Source organism: Phodopus roborovskii, unplaced genomic scaffold (genome assembly GCF_943737965.1).
Source record: "Phodopus roborovskii unplaced genomic scaffold, PHOROB, whole genome shotgun sequence".
In the NCBI taxonomy this organism is placed as follows: Eukaryota; Metazoa; Chordata; class Mammalia; order Rodentia; family Cricetidae; genus Phodopus; species Phodopus roborovskii.
This window is the reverse complement of record NW_026126585.1, coordinates 11795513-11819522: the sequence shown is the minus strand read 5'-3', so window position 1 is coordinate 11819522 and position 24010 is coordinate 11795513. Positions and strand designations below refer to the sequence as shown.

The window sequence follows — 24010 nt, the reverse complement described above, 5'->3', positions numbered from 1 at the left end:
ATGCAAACCACCTTCCGGTCCTTTGGGTGAAAAACACCGAGTGTTTATAGAGAGGGGTTGGAACTGCCTTCACGTTCCTCTCCCAATCCAGCTCCATCCGAGTATTTGCATTTTATTCTCCGGAGACAGTCATTTTGTATGTCTCCTGGCCTGGGTTCGGCTGGGCACTAGAGATGCCAATGTGAGCATGGCCCATGGGAGCCTGACCTCAGAAAGCCTGATGTTAAGTCCATGTGACCTCAGGGCGGCAGCCCTGGTCCAATCAGGATGAGAACCACTTGTGTACCTACAGGAAACAGTCCTCGAAACCTTGATCCAGCTGGTGATGGGAAGCCCTCAAAGGGACAGATGCCTCCTTACCAGGACTTAGGCTAAGGGCTCAGCCTGTGGCTAAGCTGTGACTCATCGGGTTTTGAGCCACAGTAACACTTGCCTCTTATTTCACTCTTGATCCTGGAAGGAATACTTGACTCCAGACAGGGAGCAGGAACAAGTCCCAGAAAGATACCAGAATATTCAAAACAGACATATGCATTTCCAAAAGGCCCTGGGCATGACATTTCACAATCGCATCACCGGACCGTTGCTAATTTGTTACAGCAAAAGTCTCAACTCGCAGTGCAGGGCTGACAGAAGCCAAAGAAAGGATGGGTAGGACAGGGGATGGGAAAGCGTGGGAAAGGGAGGAAGGGCAAAGGGAGAGACAGTGAGCCAGGAGGTGGGGGGGGAGGGGGAACACACCACCTGAGCGTTTAGAGGGGGGAGGAGTAAATGGTAGCCTGCATGGGGAGCCCAGGCACCTTAGCAACAGCTACCACGTCACCATGCCCTTATGACAGGCCTGACCCATAACCATTGTCTGAAGCAAGTCAGAAAACACTGAGTTGTAAGTGAGGGCCCCTGGTTTAGACACCGAGTAAATGTCAGACACAAAAGCACACGAGAAGATGGTGATTGGACTTGGAAACACATCCTGTTTGGTATCTAAGGCCTCCACTTAAAGCGCGCGCACGCATGTGTGTGTGTGTGTGTGTGTGTGAGAGAGAGAGAGAGAGAGAGAGAGAGAGAGAGAGAGAGAGACAGAGAGAGAGAGTGGGGGAGGAAGGAGGGAGAGAGAGAGAATAAGAGTTGGGAGCGTGAAAGAGAGAGAGAGAGGCATTCATGCGATGGGCTCTGGCGAAGGTAAGTTACAGAGGAATTACAGAAGGCACTCTGCTTCTCCCACACAAAGTCTTACACTTACACTAAGCTCTGACCTCATAGCCCTCTCCCCTGGGGGAGGGGCTCTCAATCTCTGTGCTGTAGAAGCTTCTGGTGAATTAGGCATACAAATTGCTGTGTCCCAGAAGTGCCTTTCCGGCACCCTCTCCAGGCAAAGCTCTAGTGCCAGCTGCAAAAGGACACGCATTTCCAGATCCCACATCCACAGTCACAGACATTTAGGGTAGATTTGGAGCCCAACAGCCGTGAGCAAATACTGGCATGCTTGTCCACCCAGGCCAGCAAAGTCAGTGTGTCTAGGGCCATGCTGAAAGCAGAGGGGGCCAGTGTCACATGGATCTGGTTAAGGAATGTGGTGGAATTAAGCCCACGCCACCTGCGTAGACATTTTAAGGTCCAGCAGTCTGCACAATGGTCAGGTCTCTTAAATGAGCTGCTGGAGGCCCCCTGCCTCAGAATTCAGGAGTGGAGAGACAGACAGACAGACAGATACATGGAAAGGTCCTCACTGTGAAGAACATTAAGAGTTTTGGTGGTGACAGGCAGTGGTGGCACACGCCTTTGCAGTCCCAGCACTTAGGAGGCAGAGGCAGGCGAGTTCGAGGTCAGCCTGGTCTGCAGAGTTCGTTCTAGGACTGGCTATTGAGAAAACCTGTCTTGAATAAACCAAAAGAGAGGCAGGAGCCCTTTCCTCAAAATCTGTTCTAGCTATCGGGACTTGGAAAGCTAGCCAGGAGGATGAGGGAGAGAAGTCACGGGCAAGAGTCCGTCTCGATCAGTCCAGGGCAGTGGCTAGAGCTCACGCTTCTGTTCCAAAGCTTGACCTGGTGACAGGCCTTAGCATCCACCTGGCTCAGGTGCATGTGTACACATGTTTCTGTGTGTGTAGGCACACACATGCAGGTGTCTGTGAAGCTCAGAGGCCTGCCTCAGGCATAAGCCACCTTGACTTTTTCTTTCTTTTCTTTCTTTCTTCCTTCCTTTCTTTCTTTCTTTCTTTTTTTCTTTCTTTTTTCTTTCTTTCTTTTTTTTTTTTTTTTTTTTTTTTTTTTTTTTTTTGAGACAGGGTCTCTCACTGGTCTGGAACCTGCTAAGTAGGTTAGGCTGGCTGGCTAGCTAACCCAAAGTAACCACCTGTCTCTTCCTCCTCCGTGTGCACACAGCACAGAGCTACTAGGGGTCAAGCTTGCAAGCCAAGCGCTACCTCAGCTGCCTCTCCAACCTATCTGCCTCAGTTTTGCCATTTCCAACTGGGATTTATCGTCCTGAGGACTCCATAACCATTGTGATAACCTCACCGGGTGCTGTGAGGACACTCAGACGCAAGCATTATCGACTCCAGGGGAACCTAGTCCTGTCAGAAAGAAGATCAAAGAGGGGGGGGGAACCAAGGGCAGCCTTTCCTAAAACATTCCAATACCACAGGGCTAACTCCAGGCTCCCCTGGAGCTTTACCTTCTTTTGAGGAGATCAGGGCTCTGGTTCATCTCTAGGACAGATGGGCTCATTCAGTACACAGGGCTGTACAGCCACAGCCAGAATTCATGAGCATATGCTGCCTATAGGATTTTTATTTAAGCATAAAATTACACATAGATGCTAAATACGATTTTAGAAGCATGAATGTTATTACATTCAAAAATATTTTCTAAAATGCTCTATCACTACTTTTCAATGTCACCATACTTCTTGTAATAAAACAATGGATCCTGCTTCCAACAGAGAGCCCACGCTGTCAAGTCGTCTCTTTATATCTGTATGTGTATATATATATATATACATATATATACATATATGTTATATGTGTGTTAATATATATTAACATAAAACTCTGCCAGTAGGCTCTGTCCTTGCCGGACATGTTCCAAGGGCTTGGTGACACGGCTCTGTATGCATGTAGCAGGTTCTACATGGGAAAACTCCATGATTTGAGTTCCTACACAAGTATGATTTCTCCAGCTTCCTGGCTGGCAGGGGAAGCCACTTAGGTGCCATTACTTCAAAACAAAACAAAAAAATGACTTAGTTTTTCTGTCCAAGTTGCAAACAGAAACCTAGCCTTCTGCTTCCTCTATGCTGCCGTGATCCTGGCCCATTGGCTGAGGTTGAGTGCTGTAGATTTAAGAGTCACTGGGAATGTGTATCAAGGCATTCTCACCGGTGCTGGGGCATGGTAGTTGCGCATGAATGAAGGTTTTTTGTTTGTTGGTCTCCACCGTGTTCTTTTGAGACACTGTCTCTCGCTGAACCTGGAGCTCACCAACTAGGCTGGTAAGCCAGTGAGCTCCAGTGATCCACTAGTCTCTGCCTTGAAGTGCTAGGAGGGGAGATGTATACTGCCAGGTCTACCCCCTACCGCTACCCCTTAGGTGCTAGCCAGGAATCTGAACCCGGGTCCTCATGCTTTCTCAGTGAGGGTTGTATATACTGAGCCATCTCTCCTTGGGGCTCTTTCTGTACAAGTCTCAACCTCTGAGAAAGGAGCATCAATCTCCCAGAGCTTCAGAGCCAGGCAACTGGGCAGCCACAGAGCTGGGTAGCCACAGACCAGGCAATCTTCAAGACTAAATGAAGAAACCCAGGTTTCTTCTATCCCCAGGAAGCCTTCTTTGGGCTGATTCTGGTGCAGCCCTCTTGACATCTCTCCATGCCTCGGACTTCACCTCAGCAGGGCTGAGTCACTGGGAGGAGCTGGGTGGGGAAACTGGACAGTGCTTATCCAGTTTGGCCACAGACCAACATCTCAGCCCCTACCAGTGAGGTAATCTCCCGTCTGCCAACTCAACCAAGGGGCAGGTCCAGGTCAGTCTCCTCAAGTCTTTCCATCTTCAACAGACTTGTCCTATCAACTCTGCCATCTGCCTAGGGAAGGGATGTCCAGCTGGTGGCCCAGAGTAGCTGTGAATGCCACCCAATCCAAAGCTACACCTTACTTAAAAGATGATAAGATTTTGTTGCAATTGTTTTTAAATGTAGATGAGGGGGTTGTACTACAATGCCACATAAAGGAAAACACAAGCATGTCCTCACAACCTGCAGGCTTTGGGTTGGGTTGGACACTCCTGCTCCAGTACAATTCTTTGTGCAGTGTGACTTAGGAAAGCCAAAAGACACCCTTGCTCTAACCGGAGGGAAAATAATCATAATCAACATAGTTATATCCACATCCTAGTCAGACAGTGGCGGTGGCTGTCAGAGCACAGTAAATTCAGAGTCACATGAATCTATCCTCCTGCAGGGTCATAGTCTTTACTTTCTTTTTTAAAAATTAATTAATTTGTTCATTTTGTTTTATGTGCATGGGTGTTTTGCCTGCATGTATGTGCAAAGCGTGCATGCAATGCCTGAAGAGGGCATCAGATCCCCTGGACCGGAAGTCACACAACTGGAAATACAATTGTGAGCTGCCACGTGGGTGCTGGGAATCAAACCAGAGTCCTTTGGAAGAGCAGCCAGGGCTCTGAACCACTGAGCCATCTCTCCATCCCCTGGACATTCGCCACTTTCTGTGTCGGATGAGAACAACCCTGTAGACTGTGTGTGCACGTGAACATGTTAGGAAACCAGAGCACAGCTTCACATGTTTTACCCCAAGCATCAGCCACAGCGTCTTTTTTTTGAGGCCCAGCCCCTCACTGGCTTGCAGTTCACTGAGTAGGCTAGACCGGTTAAGCTTGTGAGCCCCAGGGTCCTCTCTGCTTCTCCAGGGCTGGGGTCATGAGAGTAGGTCCCATGCCTGGTCTTCTCATGTGGGGTCTGGCCTTAAGCGAGCACAGCAAGAGCTTTACTGATGGGGCCATCTCTCCAAGCCCCTTAAGTGCTTTAGTGACACTTTCTGTATAAATTCTCTGGCTTTCTCTTAAGATCGCCTGGGCACCACACTCCTTCAGTGACTACTAGGGACCTGCGTCGCCCTCCTGGTGAATCAATCACAGGTTCTTCACTTCTAGATGGACTCTGTAGGCTGCATGGCGCCTCCCCCCCCCCCCAGCTGCCCTCTCTCACTCTGGGAAAGTGTGCTTTTTACTACCTCCACACTATTCTTCCCACACCAGCTGCCAAAGTTGTTAGAGCTGGAGGAATAGTGAAAGGCCTCTGGGTAGATTACAATCACAACAGCTGTGTTTACTAAGAGCTAAGAATGAACACATCCCAGGGCTATTAGTATGTGGGAGTTGGGGGGGGGGACTGGGAACCTTCTGGAAGCACCCCATCCTCAGGATATTTGTTGGCAGCCTGAGCCTCCTGCTTCTCAAGATGGTTCTGGCTTTTGGAAAAGACCTTCTGGGGCCTGGTCTCTACTGCCCACCAGGGGCCTCTGCTGGCCCACAACTCATTGCCACCCCCAAATATTTATTTATTTATTCATTCATTCATTTATTTCACTTCAGAGCTTAGTGATTGACACTTGGCTGCTTATGCTATTAGGAGAGCAGCTCAGGTCAGAGCAGCCCTGGGCACAGGTGGGTCACATGACTCCCTAGCCACCCATAACTAAGCCTAAGAGTCTGTCATCCCTTGCTCAAACCTTGATCGTATGTTGCCTCCCAGGTGTGACTATCTGTGCAGAGGGCAGGGTGTCGACATACCCATCCTGGTAGAGTTTTCTCTGAATGTCTCTGAGGCTTCCCTTTGTCACCTGAAAGACTGCTACTTGTTCCAGCGGGGCACGAGAGTGTGTCGTTATCTGAGTCAATGGGCAAGCTCTCTTTCTTTTAGTATCTAATTTAAGTATTATAGTTACGTTCTCTTATTTGTGTTAAGGGGGGCATGCGGGAGGTCATTGGGAGTGGTCCTCTCTTTCAACACGTGGGGCAGGGGACTGAACTCATGCACTCAGGCTTGCCTAAAGCACCGGTAGCCACTGAGTCATCTCACTGGCCCTATTTTGATGCATTGGAGACAGGGTTTCATGCGGCCCAGACTGGTCTTCCGCTTGCTATGTAGCTAGGGATGACCTGGACCCTGCTTCTTCCAGCTCTCAAGTGTTGAGGTAATGGATGGACATGGTGTTGGGGATGGAGCCCAGGGTCTCCTGCATGCTCAACCAAAGCAACCATATCTGAAGGCTTTGTCCTGGAGACTGGGTTTTTCCTAGCCTCCTGAAGGTGATGATGATCTTGAATTTCCAGCCCTTTATCTCCCACCTCCCTGGTATTATAATTCTGGTATTAAGGCATGAACCATCATGCCTGGTTATGTGTTATTGGAAATCAAATCCATGGCTTTGCATATCCTAAATGAGTGCCCTATTAACTGAGCAGTATCCTCACCCCTGAGAATCATATTGGTAGTAGGAAAATCCAACAGACATCAACGGAGAGAAGACATTGCTACGACAGATTTACACAACAACACGTGTTTCCGTCATGGACAGGGTATACAATGCAGGCCTCATGTATTATGCAAGTGGCTGACACTGCAGCTATTTCAGCTTAAGTACTCTAAGCTATCTATGCAATGACGAACCCACCCATCAACTCATTCTCAGACTTTCTCCCCATGGGTAGTAGAACTATGAGCGTATTTATTAAGTCATGCAATCTTCATTCAATCCCTAAGGAACATGCTATTGTTTCCACTCATTGTGCAAAAAAAAAGGACTCAAAGACATAGGGAGGTGAAGTAACAGGCCCCATTAAGAGATGGCAACCCACCGTCTCCAGGTGGGCACACAGTACAGGGGCAGGAGACCACTACCCATACTGCTGACCCATGCAAACCCTTAAATCTCCTATGTGCACGGATGCTTTCTGCACAGTTGGTTTTGTGGACTCTGTGTCTGGTCTGTCCCCCTTCCCTGCCCTCTGTCTTCCCCCAGGCTCCTATCTGGTTCCACCTTACTGATGTCCACAAAGTTGTCTGGAAAGCTACTTCCTCCTTGCCCCTGCTCTTGACAGAGTTAGACAAGGCAAAGGAGGAGTCTGGATGTAGCATCACAGACTGTGGGGATGGGAGAGGACAGGCAGGCAGGCAGGCAGGCAGGCTGCTGCATCCTTTTTACAGAAGAGGAAAGTGAGACCAGCTAAGGCCAGATGGCTGAGAGCATAGTCAGGTCTGCCTTCCTGCCCAGGGCTCCTCCTGCTGCCCCGGAATGTCCACAGTCACTGTCTTCAGACTGACAGGTGGATTCGCCAGGAAGAATGCGCTCTTCTGCCAACAGGCAAGCTCTTTACAATAGGAGCAGAAAGCTTGCAGAAGCTGACTAGATGACCAGGAAAAGGAGAGGCAGAAGGCTGCGGGATCTTTGCTGGTCTTGCATGGTATACTCAGCAAATGTCCAGGTGCCTGTGGGGGATGTGGCCCAGGCTAGGTTACCGTCGGCGCTGCTTTGTTTGTAAGAGCCTATAAGGGTCCTGGGCTGTAAGCTTTGCTCTCTCTGTGTTGTAGGGTGTGTGCACTTGTGTGTAAAAGTGTGTGCACATGCATGTGGAGGCCAGAACAGCCCCAGGTACTGTTCCTTAGATCCTATCCACATTGTACGTTTGAGACAGAGTCTCCCATTGACCTAAAACTCCTATTAGCTGAGCTGGGATCTACCTGTCCCTGTCTCCACACGAGGGCATTATAAAGGTCCTGCCACACTCAGCTTTTGTTTATACTTGTCTGTGGATCAAACTTGGGTCCTCTTGTCTGCAGAGAAAGAGGCTGATGACTGAGCGGTCTTCCCGTATTATGAGGATTCATTTTGACGGGAGATGTCATTCCCCGCCTATCTTGCTCTCCTATTGGCCAACAGGGCTTTATTCATTAACCAATAAGAGAAACATATTTACGGAACGACATCTCCCATCATTCATTTATTATTTTTTTTCCATTTGTTTATTTATTTGGGAGGGCAGGAATGCCATGGTGCAGAGGTCGGAGGACAAGTTGTGGTAGTTGTTTCTCTCCTTGTACCATATGGGTTCTGGGATCTGGCAGCAAGCAACTTTACCCAAAGAGCTGTCAATGAACTATCATTTCTTTTCCTTTAAGATCTACTTATTTATTTATTATGTACACGGTATTCTGCATGCCTGTATGCCTGCAGGCCAGAAAAGGGCACAAGATCCCATTACAGATGGTTGTGAGCCAACAAGTGGTTGCTAGGAATTGAACTCAGGACCTCTGGAAGAGCAGCAAGTGCTCTTAACCTCTGAGCCATCCCTCCAGTCCATGAACGATCATTTCTGATGGCTCCTTTTGCTTCTTATCTCTATCAGTTTCTCCCTAGTTACCACAAGCTAATACTTGAGTTAGAGGAGAAGGCTGTGCCTTATGACTACACTTTTCCATGTGCCAGGTACAGAAGGGTTGCAGACGAGCTCGGCCCGATAACTGGCTGTCCTCAGAAGGATCCCTTCCTTTGCCTCCTCCTTGAATTCCAGCATGCTTCTGGTAAGCCTGGGGTCTGAACTGTGGCCAGGTTTGTGGGATGGGCAAATCCAAGGGTAAGAAACTAGAGGGTATCTTCACGTCATAAAGCTCCTTTGTTTAGACCCAGAATCAAGAGATGTGATGTGGCTGGAGAGGGGGCTCAGAGGTAGACTGCACTTACTGCTCTTTCAGAGGATCTGAGTTGGGTTCCCAGAACCCTCTGCCTTGGTTAGGGTTACTAATGCTGTGATGAAACACCACGAGCAAGGTGGGAGGAAAGGGTTTATTTGGCTTACACTTCCATATCACTGCTCATCATTGAAGGAAGTCGGGACAGGAAGGAACTCAAGCAAGGCAGGAACCTGGAGGCAGAAGCGGATGCAGAGGCCATGGAGGGGTGCTGCTTACTGGCTTGCTCCCCATGGCTTGCTCAGCCTGCTTTCTTATAGAGCCAAGGACCAATAGTGCAGGGATGACGCCACCTATAACGGGCTGGGGCTCCTTCACCAATCACTAATTAAGAAAATGCCCTATAGCCAGATCTTATGGAGGCATTTTCTCAACTGGGATGCCCTCCTTTCAGATAGCTTTGTGTCAGGTTGACATAAAACAAGCCAGCGTTCCCATATTGTGTAGTTCATAGTCACCTATAGCTGGAGCTCCAGGGAATCCAAGACCTTCTTCTGGCATCCTGGGGCACCTGGCTCTTCATGCGATGCACCCCACACATAAACACATGCCCTTACATATAATTTAAAAAGTAATAAAATAAACCTCTTTTTTAAAAAGGAGCTTTAATGTTAGACTTCAACAGACACAACATTGATTCCTTTTCTCTCAGTATATATGCTCGGGGTAGTGTAAGGTGGCTGTTGATTACCTTATTTGTCTCCATTATCTGGTGAGAAGGAAGTATGGTCACGGGTTTAGCCTACTTACAAGACAGGGTCATTTTCAGGAATTTCAGTCTATTCTCTAATTATAATGGTTTTTGTGGTTCATTAAAAATCACGCATTAAAAGCAATTAATCCCTACTAAGAAATCAAATGGATTTTCTCCAAATGACTCCCATTTCCAATTCTGCCTGCATTCCAATGAAGCCAGAGTCATCCCAATTAGCAAGCTAGATAATTACATAGGTCTTTGGATGGGATTCTACCTCAGACTCAAGAGGTCACCTAGACTATAGACTTTACAGATTTATTTCTGGATGTTTAAAGCAACGTTTCCACTGTTTTGAAATATTGGAATCGCCACAGAATGCCAGAGTGTCCCTCATAGGGTGGGCAAAATACGGTGTGACTGTCCTTGGATGGCTCCGGGACTGTACTGTAGCATTCTAAAGAACACTCTAATAATTATACATCTTAGGACGACACTGTGGCTTAGGTGGCACAGTACTTGCCTGCCTGGTATGTAAGAAGCCCTGGTTTCCATCTGCAGTACTGCATATATCAGGTGTGGTAGTGAAATGTTGTAATTGCAGCATTCAGGAAGTGGAGGCAGGAGGATCAGAAGTTCATGGTCACTGTTGGCTACATAGAAAACTGGAGACCATCCTGGGACACGTGAGGCTGAACCTGAAGTTCACCAGTTTGCCTAGACTATGGCCAATGAGCTCCAGGATCCTCCCCTCTCTGCCTCCCCAGTGCTGGGGATACAGGTGTGTTCTACCTTGCACAGCTGTTGACTGAGCACTTGGGATCTAAACTCAGATCCTTATGTTTATGCAGTAAGCACATTAACAACTGACCCATCTTCCAAACTCCCCATTCTGCATTGCTATATATTTAAAGTGGATTAGAAAAGTGTAGTGTGTGTGTGTGTGTGTGTGTGTGTGTGTGTTAGATTTATGGTCCATCTGTGGACAATACTCTGCCCCATTTCTTAGGCCTAAAGGGAAGGGACATGTTATTGGTTGGAGCTGAATGTGTGTGCTTTTAGATATAACCTTGGAGGTCCAGATAAAAAGCTTTCCACATTCAAGTGAGGCAGGCTTTTTCTGCTTGTTGCCAGGCAGGTTAGGTCTGCAGCAAGCCAGTTCCTGGGATCTGGAGCAGAAAAGTTATTTGACTTCTATGGAGAGGTATTTGCTCGCAGAGCTGTAAGGCTGTTGCTGATGTGACCACCAGGGAGGCACATGGCCAAGAGCGGTGGCTTATCTGCTATGCTAATATTTGCCCTGAGCTCCGGCTGGATACTCATGTCACACTGGGTGACTGCCTGTCCAGACTTTGGAATACTGCTTTGTACATGAAGCCACCAAGCTCAATTAAGCTTGGGACAACAAGGAGTTGAGTCAAGAGAGGTAGGGCAGAGCCCCAACCCTGGCTCTGCCAATTTGAACAGATTGAGGGACCCGGGCCATGTGGCTCCATTATAGTTAAGGGTGGCAGAGAGCAAAAGACATCAGCATGCACGACCTTCAATCATGGCTATGAAGGGATCCTTCTAGCATGTGCTGGCCATTTAACCCTGAACATCCCCCACTGAATTATCTATGATCCCCCCACTGGCCAAAGCCAGCCTGACACAAACCTAGAAGAAGGAATATTCTTTGTCTCCATCACATTTCCTGGTGGCAACATCTGTGAGGCATTTTCTTTCTTTCTTTTTTTCCTTGTTTAGTGCAAGGGGTTTATTGGGAGAGGGGGAGAGCTGAAGGACATATCAGAGTGGGGACATGAGAAAGGCAGGCAGGCAGACAGACAGACAGACAGACAGACAGACAGACAGGATAGAAACAGGAGGAAGAAGAGAGGAGCAAGAGGCAAGAGCTCTGAGGCATTTGCTTATCTGTTATCGCGCAGGAGGACCCATCCCACAGCAGGTAGCATCATTCCTAGGCAGCTAGACGCGGGCTGTATCAGAAAGGCAGCCCAGCAAGCCAGCGGAAGCAAGCTAGTAAGTGGCATTCCTCCTTGGTCTCTGAGTTCTGTCTTGGCTTTCCTCTTTCAGGTTGGTTTCAGCCAGCGTTTTATTACGGCAACAGAAACCAAATGAGAACAATGAGTTAGTCATTTCACTGAAGCCTAGAAGAGTAGCCAGCTTGATACCAGTCTTGGAGCTTGGAGCTTTTTCTTCAGAAAAAAGTCCGAGCTGAATTTTGCCTTAGTCTTGCTTCATTCCTCCACAAATAAGTTGTTCACCAACATAATGAAGGACCCCAGAATGAGTCCTCGAGGATAGCTCAGCCAGGTACGAAGACCTGAGTTTGACAGTGGCACTCTGGTAAACACACCAGCACTGGAGGAGTGGGGACAGTCAGATTGCTGGGCCTGCTGACCCGCCAGTCTAGTGGAACTGGTGAGCACCAGGCCAGTAAAAGAGTCTGCCTTAAAAAATCAAGGTGGAGCTGGGTGGTGGTGTCATATGGTTTTAATCTTTGAGTTCAAGGCCAGCCTGGTCTACAGAGGGAGTTCTAGGATAGCCAAGGCTGGAAACTCTGTCTGGAAAAACAAAAAAACAAAACACACAAACAAACAAAACAACAACAACAACAACAGAAGAAGAAGATGAAGAAGAAGAAGGAGAAGAAGGAGGAGGAGGAGAAGAAGAAAGCAAGGCAGAATGCTAGAGGAATGACAGCTAAGATTGTCACAAGGCCTCCATACACACATGCCCATGTACCCACTGGGTACCCATGTACACGAAGAGAGAGACAGAGAGATAAAGAAATGGAAGGCCTAGCTAAATACATCCTGAGAGGGACTGGGTTTGCTCAGGACATAACAGAGTTCAGTGCTCCAATAAAGGCAGGCAGTAAATGCTTCCGCCTCTGTAGGTGAGCTACTCTTTGTCACGATTGCTCAGCTCTACAATTTTAGTAAAAAAGCATCCACAGACAAGGAGGAGGCATGCCTGTTTTCTAATAAGAAGCTATTTACAGATACAGCTAATGGGCTGATTCAGTGCGTGGATTAGGGGTCACCAACTGTTGACACAGTTTAAGAATGGGCATCTGCGCATCTTCAGGCTGGCCTGGATTTACCAGATGCTTACAAGCTTGACTGTTCTCACACTCAGAACCAGTTCTCACTATGGCAATTCTTACCTGGCCCAATAATGACATCAATAACAGCATCATTTAGTTGTCCTGTGAGGTGTGCTAAACCCTACTGATGAGTCCTGTGTGTGTGGGGGAAGGGGGAGGAACAAGCCAACAGCTGGGTGTGTGGTGCACACCTTGAATCCCTGTACCAGGAAGGCTGAGGCAGAAGGAGCTGAAGTCCCATGGCAGCCTGGGTAACACAGAAGGATCCTGTTTCAAAATACAAAACAAGGCTGGCCATGGTGGCTCTCAGGAGGTTTCTACCTCAGCATCTGTAATCCCAGCCATCTGAGGGGGACTGCAAAGAGTTTGAGGCCAACCTAGTCTCTATATAAACCAACTTAGGCTATGACCTACTTCCTCCAGGGAGGCACCACCCCTTAAAGGCTCCAAAATTTGCAAAATAGTCCCACTAGCTCAGGATCAATACAGCACATGAGCCAATGAGGGAGGTGCTCTGATTCAACACATAATATACACGTAGGATGGAGCCATTTCCTGCAGTTCTGGGTTTGGACTGAGACTTGCCACATGATGTCATGTGTGGACTCCCCACCCCCTCCAGCCCCCCCCCCACTATGTTAGCATCAAGTACTTCGGTCATCAAAAATTTTAGTTAGGAATATTCAACTTGTGCTAACACATAAGGAATAACTATTTTATGGGTGTAGGGATCCTCAATATTGGTGTCACTGCCAATGACTCAGATAACTAAGATGGGGAGCCCTTCCATGCACTGTAGCATGCTTACAATATTCCTCATCTGCACGCACTGGACACCATACTACTACCCAAACATGATGATCAAATTCATCTGGAGACATGGCCAGACTGCCCCCTGGAGGTGGGAGACAGTGATTCTGTCCTTAGTAGACATATACTAATGCAGTACAGAATCTATCTGTCTCTAGTAAAGACCAATATCTGGTGATAAATCAGGGTCCGTCATAGCCACTAGGAGCCACGAGATGGCTTAGACCATGAAGACACTTGTCACTAAGCCTGGCAACCCAAGTTTGATCTCCAGAACCTAGAACTCACATGGTAGGGCGAACTGATTCCTTCAGGTTGTCCTCTGACCTCCACATGCCTGCATACGGAATTCACTCATACACATACCTACATGCCTGCATATGTTACTCACTCATACAAGTCCACACAGAGAAATGGATACATGTGAAAAACAAAACAAAACGAAAAACAAACAAAACAAAACACCCTGCCAGCTCCCTTGTTCCTTTGGTATAATCAGCACTCCAGACCCAAAGGATGGGCAACACCTTTCATTTTCTGAACAGCAGATCAGAAAAGCAACCAGACCTCCTATCTGGGCATGCCACTGATACCTTCAGAGGTCAGACTCTAATTCCTCCATGGGGGAGACACGAGGCATAAGATCACAGCTTATTTTTCCACGAAGGGTTTTATTGGACATTAAGTTTGAAAAGCCCTGGGGTGCTTGTCCATCAAAAGTCTTTTAAAATTACAACACTGGCTCCCCGAGGCTGATGTGTTGTATATAAAGAGGGTGGTATCCAGTAACCTTCTAAGTCACATTTCACCTGAAGCTTTTGAGGCAGGGTCTCTCACTGAACCTGGAATGTACTGAATCAGCTATACCGGCTGACCAGTGACCTCTGTCTTTGCATCTACCTAGCAAACATGTACTACATTTTATGTGACCCTAGGGATCTGAGCTCAGGTTCTCATGTCTGTTCAAAGAGTACTTTCCCCACTGACCCATCATCTCCCTAGTCCACTTCTCACGTCTAACATGCAAAGAGGTAAAAGGTGTGGGGTACAGTTGCTGTAAGGAAGGACAAGCAACCCCAGTTAAAATACCAGCCTCCTAGAGCAACCGAACCCTGAACACTTGTTTATGTCTGATGGACACAAGCCCTGGGCACTTGGCTTCATTACTCCCTGGATCAAAGCAAAACTAAATTACCTCACAAGCTTCCTTTCAGAGAGCTCGACAGCAGGTGGGCGGACTCACCTTCCAGAAACTATCCACTTTGCCATACACAAGGGATTGGTTCTGCCTCTTGATCTCGTTAATGTGGTGGATGTCGCTGGAGTTCAGGTGCTGCTCCACCACGAAGCCCAGGAAGCTGTTGTCTGGGGTGTGAGCTGATGGGGAAGCAACAGACAGGGTTGTGAGCACTTAAGAGGCAGAGAGCGGTGGTGGCATTATAGACTCGACACAGGCCATCTAACCACCACCCCCCCACCCCGCATAGGCTTGCCCTTCATTTGGTTATGTCTCACCCAGGAGCCCAGTCTACTGTGATTCCAGCTGGGTTTGCCATTTAGTGTATGTAAATCAAAATCAAACAGCATAATCTTACAATTTTGCCTGCTCAGTGGATTATTCTCTGATAAAAGATGTAGAAGGACTGGAGAGGGTAGCTGAGTGGGGAGTGTCAGCACAGCCCAATCTGTGAGTTCCTGGTTCAGTGAGAGATTGTGGAAGGCTGCGGCTAAGCCTGGCAAGGCAGGCTTGATCAGGCTGAGGGGGCTCACGGGGAAGGCACTTGGCATGCAAGCATGACACCTGAGCTCTATCATAGATGCATACAGAGAGAAGTCTGGGTGTAGTGGCACACATCTACAATCCATGCATGGGTAGGGAGTCAGGTGGAATCCAGTGCCTCGATGGCCAGCCAGGCTAGCAGAAAAGAGTAAACTCAAGGTTCATTGGGAGGTCTTGCCTCAAAACAAACAAATAAATGGACAGATCGATGAATAAATCCTAAGATGGAAGTGATTGAAGGAGATATTAAACATCAACCTCGGGCCTACACACACACACACACACACACACACACACACACACACACACACAACATGTTTAAAAAAAGGATTGCATAATTACGGTGGTCCCATGAGATTCATGGATGGATGGATGACATCCTAGTTGCCTTGGTTCGGTAAGTACAAGCTAGGCTGCCTGCACAACAGCCATACACTGCATTTCATCTTTTTAAAAATATCCTTTACAGCTATTCCAGAAGAAGGAAAGGGTTTTGCTTTTGATCCTCCCTACCTACAGGTTCTACAACTTCTCAATATGACATACCAAGCAGGAAGCCAACAGAAGCTATGCCAAGAATATTAGTGCCTTGTGATTATACGTTTTGAAATATTGTATGTCTCTCTCTCCCTATCCTATCCCCCCACCCCCAGGTTCTACGCACGCCTGTGTGTTGAGGTCAGGTGCTATCTACTTTTTGTGTGTGTATGTGTGACAATATCCCTCATTAGGACTCACTCACTGGGTAGACTGGCTGGCACTGAGCCCTAGGCAGCTCTGTCTCTGCCTCCCCAGTGCTGTGGATTCATGTGTGTATCATTATTTATGCTTGACTTTTTATGTCGGTATTGGGAATTGAACTCAGGTTCTCCTGTGGCCATCAGTTTTGGAGCTAGCTCAGCCCTGTATGCTTTTCAAGTACGTGTCACTAGGAGGGGGCATCTGATCAGAAGACAAGTCTCTCTTGATTACATAGGACCCTCATCAACTCCACCTCCCATCTCATTCAGATAAATTTCAGCTTGTCAGGAGATAATGAAGGCCACACATGGCTGGTATGAATCAAAGCAGCCGTTGTTTAGCCTGACCCAAACAAAACAGCTAAAACTCACACACACAAAACTAAACTCCCCCAGTAACTGAGATTGGCCAGTCGGTACCATCCACACACTGCAGTTTCAGCCATGTCCATTCCCCTTTGCATGCCCTCAAAGTCCGTTCAGAAGTTCTGTGTGGGGGTTGAGCATACACACACAAGTGTGACTATATGCCCGTGGAAGTCAGAGTTCAGGAGTCTTGTTCAATCAATTTCCACCCTTTTTTTTTTTTTTTTTTTTTAACATTTATGTGTAGAAATGTATACCTGCATGAGGCCAGAAGAGGGCGTCAGATCCCCAGAAATGGGGTTATAGGAGGTTGGGACTTGCCTGACCAGGGTGCTGGAAATCGCAGAGAAATGTGAGCTTCTAATCACCGAGCCATCTCTTCAGCCCCTCCACCTCCAACAGTGTCTTTCAGTGAACTTTGAGTCACTGCTTCAGCTGGGCTAGCTGGTCAACCTCCTAGGGGCCGGGACTGTGTGTAAGCAAGTGCTGTCACGCCCAGCATTTTTATGTGTGTGTGGAGGATGCACTTTACTACTGAGTGAGCCACCCCAGCTCTATTCTGTCTTTCTGGGAGGGTGTGAAGGGGAAGATGGGTGCTGATGCACAGACATTCTGTGGAGATGCACAGGCTACGTAAATATCACCATGCCATCGGCCAGTCTCCAGGGCCTGCGCCTAACGGGGTGACAGGAGGAGGAGGGAGCAGGGCTGAGACTGGGAGTGTGCTCAGCCAAGCCAATCTGTACTTTCATTTCCGTGTTTTTGAACAAGCGCCCAGAGGCAAGGGCCAAGGCTACAGTTAGCCGACGAGCAAATTACTGAATACATTCTATGGCCAACAAGAGACAAAGCAAGGGTTGCCTGCTGCTGGGTTTTTTCCCCCTCCCTTTTGAGGGGCACAGAGGGAGAGGACACTAAAACTAGAAAGAACAGGGTACCCAGGAGACAGCCTGTGCATTGGACGCATCCTTAAGGCAACCTTTTCTTCAGCCTCCGGCAAGTCTGTGAGGGAGGGGCTAGATTGGGTAAATTGAGGTGGGAGGACCCAGTCTAGATGTGGGCAGCATCCCATGGACTGGGGGTCCCGGGCTGGATGAAATGGAGCAGGAGAGATGAGCACCAGCTTTGACCTCTCTCTGCTTCCAGACTGCGGATGCCACGTGGCCAGCAGCTTCTTGCTCCTGCTGCCACGCCTCCTCTGCCTTGATAGACTGTAAACCATTCCACCATCGGCGTTCCTGTGCAAGCACCAATGCGCATGTGCGCGCGCGCGCGCGCGCACACACACACACACACACACACACACACACACACACACACACACACACTCCTACTGACTGTGATCCCAAACAAACCCTTCCTCCCTTAAATTGCTTTGGTCAATAATTTTATCACAGAAACAAGAAAAATAATGAACAGAGCATACGATACCAATTCGTTCATTTTATCCCAACCACTCTGTAACAGATGGAGACACAGGAAGACCCCAGACAGGCCCAGGATCCAAGGATTCAGGGTGGGAACCTTCTTTCATTATAATTGTAACAGCCAGCGTTAGAATATAAATATTTTATTTTCTGTACCCTGTGAATAATAGCAGTAAGCCATACTTTCAGAGCAAAAGCATGTTCTACTATAGTCTGGAAGACACATGGGAAGACAAATGTGTTTGTGTTTATACACCATTATACAAGCATAAACCATGTCAATGGAGCTTTGTCATGTGTATTGTGACTACAATCAACTTTTTTGTTTCATTTGAGACATGGTCTCAGGTAGCCCAGGCTGGCCTTGAACTCACCATGTAGCTGAGGATGGCCGTGAACTCCTGATGCTCCTGCCTCCACCTCCAGAGTGCTGGGATGGCAGAAGTATACCACCATGCCTGGCTTATGTTGTGCAGGAGATGGAACCCAGAATGTCATGCATGCTACTCAGGCACTCTGCGCACAGAGCTTCATCCCAGCCCCAGTGAAACTGACTTTGCTTTCAATTACACAAATCTCCAAGGCCTGTTTTTCTCCTGGCAAATCTTTTAAACACCTCTAAGAATTTTGAGTTACATTCTCACTACCCATTCCCTAAGGCATAACCCCAGGAGCCAGCCTGGGCTGGCTCCTCAGCCCTCATAGCCAGCTAGTCACCAACTTCTCAAGGTTCACAACTACCTCTCTCCTCTCTACCTTTCAAAGCTCAGGCCACATCGATTTTTGACTACAAACAAGTTTTTCTTTCCCCTAAATAGAAATGCTTTAATTGCTTTTCCTGTTATAACTGATACATGTTCTCAATGTAAAACGTGTTTTCCTTTTTTTAGTAATAGAAGAATATAAAGAAGGAAGTGATTTATGAACGTACCACCTAAGTACCCACCATTGGTGGCTTTTCTTCTTCCTCTAGATCTATGCATAGGTTTTAGCTTCAAACTAAAATGGATCCTGTTACATTCACTCTGTGTGTGTGTGTGTTTGTATGTACTTGTATGTACACCAGAGGATGCTCTTGGCTATCTTTTCTCAGGCTGTATGTACAGTTTATAAAAAGATGTATTTATTATTTTTGTGCACATGAGTGTTTACCTCCATGTATGTATGGACAGTACATACATTTCTGGTGCTTTTGGAAGCAAGAAGAGGGTGTTAGAACCCCTAGGACATGAGTTATAGGCAGTTGTTAGCTATCATATGGGTGCTGAGGACTAAACCTGGTTCCTATGCAACAGCAGGATGTGCTTTTAATTTCTGAGCTACATTTTCAGCCCTCAATTTGTATTTTGAGATAGGGTTCCTTAGTGTTCACTAAGCAGAGTAGCCTGGCTGGCCAGCAAGCCCTAGGGCTCTGCAATCTCTGTGTCTCCAGCACTGGGATTACAAGTGCACACCACCGTGTGTGTGTGTGTGTGTGTGTGTGTGTGTGTGTGTGTGTGTGTGTGTGTGTGCAGATACTTATGGGAGAAGATGGTGTTTCTGTTTTTGATACAGGGTTTTTCTGTGTATCCCTGGCTGTCCTAGAACTCACTCTGGAGACCGGGCTGGCCTTGAACTCATAGAGATCCACCTGGCTCTGCTCCCAAGTGCTGGGATCAAAGGCCTGCACCACCACTGCCCAGCTTTGAGTGGCATTTGAACACAGGCTCAGGGAACTGAACTCAGGCCCTTATGCTTGTCCAGCAAGCATTTTTACCAGTTGAGCCATTTCACCAGTCCATAATCTGGATTTAGAAGCTGCACACAGACAGTGGCTATATTTTTCAAATTTTACCAGAACTGATGCTCTTAAACAGTTATGAGGCTCGGTTTGTTGAGAAAGGAGGCTGGGCACAGACTCGGGAAACAGTCGTGGTCAGTGGAGCCGAAAGTGTGAGTGTCAGAGCTGTCCACAGATGCACACCAGAAGGGGCTGTTCAATTGTCAAAAAGCACTTTAGGAGGAGACAAACTCAAGGAGACAACTCCGCCCGAAGGCTGATCCCCAGGGGGAAGGGCCGCCAGGTTACTCTGACTCGCAGGTCTGTACACGAGCAAAAGCCTTTTAATTTAAAGACCAAAAAGGCAGTTTGCATGGGAAACGGCCCCTCTGATTGTCCTTGGTGTAAAACTGTGCATGGGAGCGCCCATCCTCGGTGAAAGCTGACAGGTTTGCAGGGAAGAGAAGCGGCTCGTCAGAGTCAGGGAAAGGTTTGTTCCTTCATCACCAGTCTCTTCTGATCAGGCAGGGGCTGTGAGCCCCTAACCTGGCAGAGACCCAGAGTGAGGAGAGCAGTAACAGGAGAGATGCTCTTCAGGAAGAAAAGAGCAGGAACCCATCTCACAAAGCACGGCACTCTTCTGCAGACCCCCTTTTAAGTCAGGGTCTCACATTGCCCAGGCTGACCTCGAATCTCTTTGTAGTAGAGAGTGGTTCTCTCTGGCCCCTTTCTGCCCAAGTCCAGGATGACTGGTGTGGGCTATCACCCATCAGGTTTATGGGGTGCTGGGGATGGAACCAGGACGTCCACCTGGGTAGGCAGGCATTCTACCAACAGAACCATGTCCCAGGACAAATTCTGAACATTTCCTACCTTCTCCTGATTTGTTGCATGAACCAAACCCTGGGCAGATATTACCCTTTGTTTTATTTAAATTCACTCAATAGATAATGCCCACCATGTGCTAAGTTTCATCAATAAACACAACAGGTAAACTCCCAAGCTGTGCATAACCCAGATGACAGGAAGGGTATGAATTCTGGGAGATAGAAAGTTATGGAACAAATAAGGCAGGTGAGGAGTATGGGGGTGTGTTGAAAAATGAACTGCCCTTTCAAATGGAATCAGGGCAAATTTCACTGAGCTACAGTTACAAGGTAGTGGTGGTGGGGCCAAACTCTGGGAAGAACATTCCAGAAAAATGTAACAACCACTGCAAAGGTCCTGGGGTAGAAGTGTGTCTGACAGTTGAAAAGACATGAGAGAGAGGCCAGAGGAAAGTAAGGGAGACCACTGGTGAGAGGTGAGGCCAGGCTGCCCTGTGCTGGAGTTTCTAGGATGCCAAGACTGGTTCACATCTAAGCCACTACAGTGACTCAACAAACAAGCAATAAATCTACACATGTGACTCTGCTTAGGGAACAAGGAAGGGCTCTGAGGCAGCGGTGGCAACAGCAGAGCTGAGAGGTGGCTGCAAAGGCTCCCGAGAAGTTTGCAGGCTGGGAAAGTCAGGTCTGAGCTGGCCTGAAGCAGGGTGGGGATCACAGTCTACAGGGAAAGATGGGGGACTCAATTAGATTAAGTGATCTTTCTACCCTGGCCAACATCTTTACAGGAGCCAGTGAACTATGAACGAGGATGTTATGAGCTAATTAGGGCTATCCAAACAAAATCCGAGAAACACTGCAAGTCATGAATTCCGAGGTTCCCGTTTTCTTTCTTAGGTGGGTCCATCGAACACCTTCTCTGTTTCACTCTGTGTGGGTAATTTGTTTTTCATTGTTTGAGACCGAGAAGAAAGAAAAGAGCTTGCCTTCAGGAGTTTACAGAAAGTGCACTCGTAGGAGACTAAAGACTGTCACTGAAACAATGCCTCGGTGGGGAGTGAATCCAGACACCTAGAGATGGGGTACAGTCTCAGGGACAACAAAACATCCCCCAGAATACAGAGTGCAAGTGGCTACTTGAATAGATTCTTGGCTAGCACTGGAAAATACGGATAGTGTTGAAGCTTAAAAAGGAGTGCGATTCATGAAGTGGAAAGAGTTATGGATGGGGCTGAGAGGGTGGCCTAGCGGATAAAGGGTAGAAACATGAGGCCAGACCCCAGCACCCTATGCAAGCAGAAGTGGGGAGACCCTACCTCAGTGAGTAAGGGAGGCAGCTTTTGAAGATGACTCCTGATCTTGGGCTAGCCAGGAGGTGGTGGTATATGCCTTCAATCCCAGGAGGCAGAGGCAGGCAGGCCTCTGAGTTCAAGCCCAGCCTGGTCTACAGAGTTCCAGGACACCCAGCACTAGAAACCCAGTCTCAAAAAACCCAAAACCAAACAACCAACCAACCAAACAAACAAATAAAAAACTCCCCAAAATATCTTGGATACATGTTTGTCCACCCATATATGTGTGGGCAACCACACATGTGTAAACACACACACACACACACACACACACACACACACACAGAGGCAAAACTAAAAATACAACATTTTAGTATGTATAACTAAAAATATTCACGAGAAAAAAAATTTGGTGATGATTTTAGTGTCAACTCTGCTGCTGCGATCAAATATCCTGACTAAAAGCAACACAGGGGAGGAACGGGTTTATTTGCCTTATAGTTCCGGGTCATAGTCCATCACTTCAGGGACTCAAGCAGCTAATCCCATCACATCCAGTCAAGACAGAGAGAAAGGAACGGACCCATCCTTCTTGGCATTCTTCACTCTTGGATAGTCGGGCCCAGCCTAGAAAATAGCTTTAACCCAGCGTGAGGGATGACCGTTGAGCCCAAGCCTGGGAATATTCCACTACAAAGTCAGAAAGCAAGTGTATAGACAAACGAGAGGGAAGACACCCCAATCTCTGAGGGCATGAACTCCAGGAGAACAGCTTTCAAGAGCTGGTTCTGGAGACAGAAGGAAGGGTGTAGTGTCTAGCTTGGAAGGCAAACAAGCAATAAAGACAGGCATCAGAGTGGAAATCTGTGGACAGGAGGAATGACACACTCATCAGTTTCTTTGAACAAGCCATCACCTAGGGCTGGAGAAATGGCTAAATAAGAAGAACGCTCACTGTAAAAGCAAGAGGACCCGAGTTCAATTCCCAGCACTGGGTCAACAAAAAGGCCAGGTGTGGTTGTACATCCTGGTAACCCAGAACTGGGAGGTAGAGACAGGTGGATCCCTGGGGCTTGCTGGCCAGCCAGTGTAGCCAAATTGGTGAGTACCAAAGTCCATGGGAAACCTTTTCTCAAAAAGTAAGAAACAAAGAGAAAGACACCCTGTGACACATTCTGGCCTCCACACAGGCAGGCACACTGACACATACATACAAATACACAAAGCCATCACTCAGTAGATTTAACCCAGGAGACTGTGTTTTACAGCCAGGCCATCTGTTCACTCTGGAAACCACTTCAGGGTATCAGGCCTAGTGCGTAACTGGTGGCCCCCAAATGCCCAACTACAGACAGAATACACAAAGACGTTGTTCCACAGTGCAACCCCTGCAATTTGGAGCAAAGCAATAAGGAACGGTGAGACTTTTGGACGTGTGTGGAAACCTTACCATCTTATCAAGAGGTAAGTTAGGCTAGGTGTGGCCAAAGTTGGTCAATAAGCTGTGTACCACGAATATTCAACATGTGAGTAAATACTCTGCTGGCCTAGTCTACTGAATTTCACGTCTAAAGACAGTGTGCCCATCTGTACCTTTCTCTGCTCCCAAGCTGGACTCTGTATTGCATACAAGCCCAAACACTGTCTCTCCCAAGACAGTTGGCTTCGAAGTCTCAATTCTATGCCTCCAAGTTTAACTCAACTTCTGCAGTCTCTTTTTGTTGCTGTAGCCAGCAGCATAAGACAATCTCAGTGCACAAGAGCCTCAGTGTGTTCTCAACATTGGTGCATACTTATGTTACTTAATACTGCTTAAAGGAAACATTAATAAATTTGTCACATTGAAACCACTTAAAAAGGGGTGGGGGTAGGGATTTAGCTCAGCGGGAGAGTGCTTGCCTAACAAGCCTGGGTTTGGTCCTTAGTTCTATAGCTCAGTTGGTAGAGTACTTGCTCTGTAGGCCTGAAGCCTTGAATTTCAGCCCCAGCACTGTATGAATTGGATATGGTGGGTGGCTCATGCCTGTAACACCTGTAGTCCTGAGGTGGAAACGGGGGATCAGGAAATCAAGGTCACCCTTGGCTACACATCAAGTTTAAGGCTCGCCTGAAATACATGAGACCCTATTCTTAAAATATTAAAAGAAAAAAGAAGATACATCTTGACTCTTTTCTTCTCTGTTCAAAGTAACGGTCTTCAACTACAGATCATCAGCACAGACACAGCCACCCAGCAAACTGGTCTTGTCACAAGGGGAAGGAGGAAACCTCTTGACCAGAGAATTGAAAGTCACAGGGGGCAGGGTCTGGAGAGTGAGTTACAGACACTGTTGTCTATTGGAAAGTCTCCAGCCTCAGCTTGTCTTGATGAATGTCTCACAGTACCTCATCTCCCAACTTCTTTCCGTACTTCCTGCTTTGAAGATAGCCCCGG

General features: G+C 47.6%; 1 protein-coding gene across 4 annotated transcripts in view; it reads right to left on the bottom strand.

Moving 5' to 3' along the window:
• The window catches only part of Mgat5 (alpha-1,6-mannosylglycoprotein 6-beta-N-acetylglucosaminyltransferase), a 263927-nt gene that overhangs the window by 60093 nt on the left and 179824 nt on the right, over positions 1-24010 (bottom strand). For all 4 annotated transcript variants that reach the window (XM_051203941.1, XM_051203942.1, XM_051203943.1 and 1 more), the window contains one exon: positions 14629-14762. In XM_051203941.1, coding sequence (XP_051059898.1) covers positions 14629-14762 — 134 coding nt within the window. The remainder of the gene's footprint in view (positions 1-14628; positions 14763-24010) is intronic.